The sequence below is a fragment of the Oryzias melastigma genome, linkage group LG20, assembly GCF_002922805.2.
Source record: "Oryzias melastigma strain HK-1 linkage group LG20, ASM292280v2, whole genome shotgun sequence".
Taxonomy (NCBI): Eukaryota; Metazoa; Chordata; class Actinopteri; order Beloniformes; family Adrianichthyidae; genus Oryzias; species Oryzias melastigma.
Genome location: NC_050531.1, coordinates 6,960,614 through 6,968,139, shown reverse-complemented (window position 1 = coordinate 6,968,139; position 7,526 = coordinate 6,960,614). Strand labels below are relative to the sequence as shown.

At 36.1% G+C, this 7,526-nt stretch overlaps 1 protein-coding gene across 1 annotated transcript in view; it reads left to right on the top strand.

Annotated features, from left to right (window-relative positions):
* The window catches only part of dync2i1 (dynein 2 intermediate chain 1), a gene marked incomplete in the record, with an annotated part of 11,215 nt that extends 3,689 nt beyond the window's left edge, over positions 1-7,526 (top strand). Inside the window, 13 exon segments of the mRNA XM_024280321.2 lie at positions 134-245; positions 320-414; positions 492-621; positions 698-870; positions 2,397-2,559; positions 2,656-2,757; positions 2,832-2,893; positions 4,800-4,851; positions 4,945-5,005; positions 5,209-5,308; positions 5,380-5,511; positions 6,758-6,981; positions 7,057-7,526. Coding sequence (XP_024136089.1) covers positions 134-245; positions 320-414; positions 492-621; positions 698-870; positions 2,397-2,559; positions 2,656-2,757; positions 2,832-2,893; positions 4,800-4,851; positions 4,945-5,005; positions 5,209-5,308; positions 5,380-5,511; positions 6,758-6,981; positions 7,057-7,228 — 1,578 coding nt within the window.

The following is a 7,526-nucleotide window of genomic DNA, read 5'->3' as shown; positions in this document are numbered from 1 at the left end:
GGACCTTTCGCCCGTCAGTGAATACGAGCTTTACATCAGAAACTTTGGAAATGCGAACACCAAACAGGTTTGTTCTCTTAATATACTTAATATGTTTTTGCATCTCAGTTTAGAATATTTTTTTTCCTGTTAGGCGTACACTCAATGCAATGAAGACGATGCGGAGCGAGACATCCAGACGGAGGACATAGAGACGTGTGAGAAGTGGACGCAGCATCCATCGCAGCACAGTGGAGCCTGTGGAGGTGAACAAACAGGACGATAAATCTCTGATTTTTGATGTGCATGAGCATTAAGGTGTTTTTTTGTATGTTGGCAGATCCAAACATCACTCAAGGAGCTCAAGAAAGAACTAAGAGTGATTTAAATTTTGATTCTCAGCGTCTGACGTCATTTCTGCAATCAGCCTCACAGGTTTACAAACTTTTGACTTTTATGGTTTATTTCAACCATCTGTTGTGACTTTTACTTTCTTTCGTGACTTAATCAAGGTCATGCTCGTCCTGTTGGAAGAGGATCAAGCCGAGAGGAAGTCCCAAATGAAGCTAAAAACTCAACCAGACTCGTCGTCGTTCAGTGATGGAAGCCTGCAGATCAACACCAAGTTGCCTTTTCTTTATGGTAAATAATGATTTTACTGAAGCAACTCAGACTCCTGAATCATTCGATGCTCCACTGTCTCTTTTAATATTTGCAGGCCGACAAGTTAGCATGGTGCACTTTTCTCAAGTTCAGAGACACACCATGCTGTCAGTCCACATGCCCATAGCGAAACCAAGCGCCGTGCGTCTGGACGCCAACACCATCATCTGCATCTGGAACATCTGGGAGCCGTCCAGACCTCAGAAGATTCTGCTCTACGAAGCTGAGGTGATAGAAACTAATGTTGAAGCGTTTTAGACCATTTTTGATTAACACTCCTGCTGGATTCATATCTAACAAATTAATCGCAAACCTGGAATAACACTAATCGTGATTAGTTGTTTTTTTTTTTTTTTGTTACTGTATTTGCTGACCACTTATCTGCAAATAACCGTACATTTAGAATGTTTATTTTTAATTAATTATCTTAATCAATTGAAAAAAATAATTGCACTTTTGTGTTGCGATTAACCACTATTAATCACAATTTTTTATTGAGTAAATTTTAAATGACAATATGCGACTTTAGAACCAAAACAAGCCAGAGAGAAGATGTTTCCTTGATTTTTATAGCCTGAAATTTTTAATTTATTAAGTGTTAATCCAGAAGTGTAAATTTTGACTTTTATATTTGCAGTATTTTTACAAGAAAACAAAGATACTGACATACAGTCATAAGAAACAGAACTGCAGACTTAAAAAAGTAAAAAGTTACCGTCAAATAGCACAAAAGCTGCTTTAATAAAACAACTTTTTTATTATTATCTGGACAAAAACAAGTAGTAAGAGGTGAAATTTCTCTCGTGACAATCAAAATATATATCACTTTCTTTTACCGCTGCAGTCGAGGCTCAGCGACTTCTTACCATGTTACCGTGACGACGTGCTGAACCATGGATCAAATTGTCCGCTTTTTGTGAAAAAGCGATTTAAACCAAAAAAATAGTAAAAAAAATAAAGTACTAAAAGCAGAATAAATGTTTATTTATTTTGAAAATAACTGTGGTAAAAGTGGGGGAAAAAAGACAGCTGAGACAAAGCAAAGGACTGTTTCTTCGCTGGGTAATTAATTTGCGTTAATAAATATTAACCTGTTAATTCTTCTTGATTAATGTGTTAATGTTCACATAATAAAAATTTAGTAAAATAAATAATCCAGGGGAAACTGATAATGCTAATTAAATAAAAAAGTATAATTATTGTCCAGATTTCTTTTTTATGCAGATGATTATGACGTTTCTAGTGCTGTAAATATAGAAAAAAAGGATTTAAATGAATACAAAGTGAAAGAAAATCTGCCCAAAAATATCAATAATGCGGTATATTTGGGCAAAATTGCCGGTTGATTTTCACCTGAGCAAAAGTGTTAACATGGTTTTCAAGATTTTGTGTCGTGGGTCCCTGGGTAAAGTCTCACATGTCCCAGGAATGGAAAAAAGAAAAGTTTCCAACTTAAAAAAAATTTCTAGGATTTTTTTTCTTCTCAAATTCAGAATTTTTCAGTCATTTTTAATCATGTTTTAAGGATCTTCTTATGTTTTTTTTCCATTTTGTTATATAAACCACAGTTAAAAATAAAATAAAATAAAACTACTCTAAATTATCACGTATTGACATATTTTGATTTATTTTTTTATAAGATATATTTTTTATTAGGTATATTATATCAAATAAAAAATATTTTAAACTTTTTATAGCGAGAGTGTCAAAGCAGGAAAACAGGGAAAAATAAGCGTCTTTTTTTATTGTTTCAGGTGGAGTGTTGCTGCTTTAGTCCTGGAAAGGCCATCCTGGTGTTCGCAGGGACGTCAGTCGGCTCCGTGGTGTTGTGGGACCTGAGGGAGCACGCCAGTAATCATTACAGCTTAAAGATAGGAGACAATGAGTGGACCATCAGGCAGCCCACCTTCTCCACTGGTGAGCTTTGGTTCTAAACATTCAACATTTGCAGCCCAACCTGAAAAAGTACTTTCAGCTTCGGTTAAGTAGCTGAAATCCTCTTTGTCATCGTAGATGCAGTCATGGGCGGGACAGGTCACCTCTCACCTGTGACCTCTGTTGAGGTTGTTCCCTCCATTGTGGCTGGAGCAGCGTCTTTTTTATCACCTGATGATGGTATGAAAAGCGGTTTCTTTTTTTTATTATTTATGTTTTTGTGGTAACTTTTTTTATTTTATTTTTATAACCAGAATCTTCAGGATTGACATTCCAACTTGCCTCTTTGGATGAAAGTGGGGTGTTAAATTTCTGGGTAAGATCAACAAAAAAACGAAATAAAAACAAGATTTTAAGTAGAGGTCATATGAAAGATACATCTCAGTTTTTCTTGGAGTCGTCACTGTCTGTTCTGCACATGCATTCATGGTTGAAATATTTTTAGACACCGTATCCCTTACAGGCATGTCACTGTCAATCATTCAAGCCCCTCTCAGACGCGTTTTACTTTCCTTCAGCCTGACAGCAGCACAACGAGCTGGATGAATGATCACTATGCTGCTTTTCAGTAACTATTTGCCCTGACAGACCGAGTCTGACAGCAAGTCTGAACTGCTGCAGAATCCGTACAGTCACTCTCTATAAATAATAAAGAAATCAGTCAATTCAGTCACTTCAATACAAGTTTGAATAACTTTTGTGTGAACTCCAAGTATGAATAAACCATCATATTTTATCTAAAATGTTGGTTTTCAAAAGCTAACAGGACACTGTTAAACAAAGATAAGATAATTAGATAAACAAATCCAAGAAATAATTGATAGCAAGCTTCAAAATGTATTTATATTCACCCACAACCTCTAGATTTACAATCTGTTTTTGGTTTGAAAGAAATTTGAGTTTTAATAAACTCACAAATATATATTTGTATATCTATGTTTTTAAGCACATTTAATTAAGTCAAAGACATTAATCCAAAAATATTCTAAATTGGCCAAAAAATAGATTAAAAATATCCACCCACATCTTAAAAAAAAAAAAAAAATCTTTTAAATTGTTCCCTCTAAATAATCATTTTTGGCCACTACGTAGTATTTTGTGCACACAAATTAGCATTTTATGTGCACATTTTAGCCTAAATGCATAGTATCAGTTGTTACTACTAATTTCTGCCCACAAAATACTGATGTGTATGCAGTAAATGCTAATTTGTGACATTAAAGTACTACTTTATGTGCATTTTTGCAAACACAATGCTAATTTATGCCACCAAAATACCAATGTGTGCACTATATACTACTTTGTGACAACAAAATACTAATATGTGTGCATTTTGTGCTAAATTGTGTACACTAAATGGTCATTTTTAAAAGCAAAATGCTACTTTCTGTTCTAAGTGTAACAACAAAATTCTAACTTGTGCCCCCACAACACACATTTGTGTGCATATAATAGTAATTGTTGACAAAAAAAAAATTTGTGTACACTAAGTTATTATTTGTGCACACAAAAACAATTTACGTGCACTAATTCTAATGTGTGACAACAAAATATTATGTTGTGGGTATTTTGTAAAAACAAAATGCCGATTTGTGCCCCCAAAACCCAAATTTGTGTGGACTAAATGCTAATCTGTGACAACAAAATACTTATTTTTAAGTATTTTGTGAATACAAAATGCTAATCTGTGTCTCCACAACACACATTGTGTGCACTTAATGGTCATTTATGATAACAGATCCCAAATCTTTGTGCACAAAATTGTGATTTGGAACAACAAAACACAAATATGTGTGCACTAAGTTATTGTTTGTGCACACAAAAAACAATTAATGTGCACTAATACTAATTTGTGACCACAAAATTCTAATTTGTGTGCATTTCGTGCTGACAAAATGCCAATTTGTGCCCCTAAATCACAAAATTATGTCAAGTAAATGCTAATTTGTGTACACAAATTAATAACTAAAAAAAAGATTTTTGTGTGTGTGTAGGGTTGTAGGATCTAACCAGAGAATATGGGGAGCAGAGGTTTTCAAAAAGTAGAACACTTATTTAATTTAGGTTTAGTCAAAAACAAACATAGGGTTAACAAATAACACGGTTTGGTAAATTTCTTTAAGCTGTTCTTCTAAATTCTCATTATTATCACTCACTGTTGGACTTAAAGGTTTTTTCTTCAGTCTTCAAGCACGTCGATGTTTTCCCCTTGTGTCCTTTAGGTGGTGATGGAGCTCCCTAAAGGCAGTGAAGCTGGCTCTCCAACAGATCTAGGTCACGTTTTGAACCTTCTCCTCTTTCCTCACCTTCTCATCTTCCTCCCCTCGTGCCTCCGCCGTTACCCGGTTACATTTGTCCTGTTTGCAGGTCTCCGGCCTGGGGGCAAAGTAAAGCTGCTTCACAGCTCAGCCATCCAGACTTCTAAGAGGTGAGATGCATAAACAGCTTTTGGACTCCAAATATCCCTCTTTGCACATCGGGGGCACAGCTGGCCACTTTTTTGTCACCTCAACGTGTCATGAGAACATAACTGCGGTCTGATGCTGCAGCAGGAATAGAAAGAAGCACCATGTTCCACTTTTATGGTTTATTTTTGGCTGACTTGTACTTTTTTTTACCTGCATCTCTCAGGTCATCGCAGCACAATGCCGTAAAAAGAGAACCCCTACAGGCACTTCTCCTAAAATTCCTCCCAACAGACTCCAATCACTTCTTTCTTGGCACAAATCTGGTGAGCATCATTCTCCAAATTTAGTTTAATAATTTAGCTATGAAAGTCTCCTCATTTAAATTTCTTTCTAGGGTCTGGTCAGCCATGGAACAAGTTATGGTTTGAAGGCGTTACCAAAGTTTTACAGGTTTCAGGAGGTTGAAGAGCGACCCGTTGATGTCTGCTCCATCCACTTCTCACCCTTCAGACCCAACTGTTTCCTGGTAGGAGGGCTTTAAAATAAATGTAGAATATATATATATATATATATATATACAGCGTAGACATCAACTGTGCAAGTCCTCCCACTAAAGATAAGAGAGGACTCTAATTTTCATCATTGGTATACCTCAACTATAAGAGACAAAATGAGGAAAAAAATCCAGAAAATCTCATTTTGGTGAGAATTCTACTGTTTGTACGAGAAAGAATGCTGAGTTGTATCCAAAGAACATCATGCCTACTGTAAAGCATGGGGGTGGAAGCATCATGATCTTTTAGCAAATGGTCTAGAACGATTGATCCGCGTAAAGGAAAGAATGAATGACTCCATGTATGGTCAGATGTTGAGTGAAAACCTCCTTCCATAAGCATTGAAGATGAACAATCCCAAACACACTGCAGTGGCTTCATAAGAAGCATTTCAAGGTTCTGAAGGTCCTCAAGATCTCAACAACATAGAAAATCTTTGGAGGGAGTTGAAAGTTCCAAAACATCAGTGCTCTAGAGGAGATCTGCATGGAGGAATGGGCCAAAATACCAGCAACAGTTTGTAAAAACCTGTGAAGACTTACAGAAAATGTTTGACTTGCCAACAAAGGATATATAATAAAGTATTGAGTTTAACTTTTTTTATTACTTATGTTCCACCATAATTTACAAATACATTATTTAGAAATCAGACAATGTAAGTTTCTGGATTTTTTTCTATTCTGTCTCTCATAGTTGAGGTATATCTAAGATTAAAATTACAGACTTCTGTCATCTTTTTAAGTAGGAGAACTTGCACTATTGGAGGCTGACTGAAAATTATTTTTGCCCAACTTTATATATTAATAAAGTCCCTTTTTTCAACCAGAACCCAGATTTCATTTAATTTCACTTGACATAAACTGTTAGATTTGTTTAAAGACCCACTCAAATCATCTTTTAACAATTTTCTAAGTGTTCCCAATCGTCTTTTAATTATGATTATCCTGTTTTCAGACTAAATTTAAAAATGTTGTCATTTTTTAGGACATAGTTTCTGCAGAGCAGCAGGAGTTTATGAGAAATTTGCCTCTTAGTTTTGTTTTGGACTGTTGGCACAGAGGAACCCCGCACCCCCTTCCCATCACTTTCGCCCCGCATTTTCATCGCCTTTAAACATCTTTTTCCTGATGTATTTTACCTTTATATATTTAGCTTTAAAAAAATCACATTTTAAAGTGAGCATCATCTACTCTAGAAGTTGTGTTTTCTCCTCTCCAGGTGGGTTGTGGTGACGGCAGCATTAGGATGCACACCGTCAGGCGGGAGCATCCCGCCGCGGAGTGGAGCGCCAGCACAGCCGGAGAACGGGTGGTGTCGGTGCAGTGGGCTCAGACCAGACCCACAGTGTTCTGCGTTCTGGATGCGGCGTCAAACCTTCACGTTTGGGATCTACTGAAAAACGAGGCGCAGCCTGTGATCACAGAGAGAATGACTGATGATCGGTGAGTCCATGAATGAGAGCATTTCCCTGCTATGTCTCAGTTTTAGCACTGATTTCATGATTTGTTCTCTCATAGGGTGACAGCTGTGTCCGTGTTCGGCGACTCGGGTCAGCAGAACATATATTCAGGAATAGCTTTAGCGCGCGAGTCAGGAAAAATAGAGCTGCTGTATTTTAGAAGAAGTTTAACCGAGCCCCGCTCTGGAGAGGAGGAAAAGCTGGATAGTTTGATGAATGACGCCGTTTAAAGTCTTTTGAAGCTGCTTTTCTGCAGCAGTTTCACACCAGATGAGAATTGTATTTATAGAAGAGATGTTTATATTTCTTAACCTAACGACACGTGAAGAAAACTGAACAGTAATGAACCTTTTTTTATGACACTTTATATAGGATCATAGCACATAAAATATAAAAATAATCACATGTACAAATGTTTATCAAAATATTTTTACTTTTATAATGATGTATTTATGTAACAGTTATTTTGTTCTGTAGTTTATTGGTAATTTACTTTTATTTTATTGTATAAAGTTATAAATAAGGTTG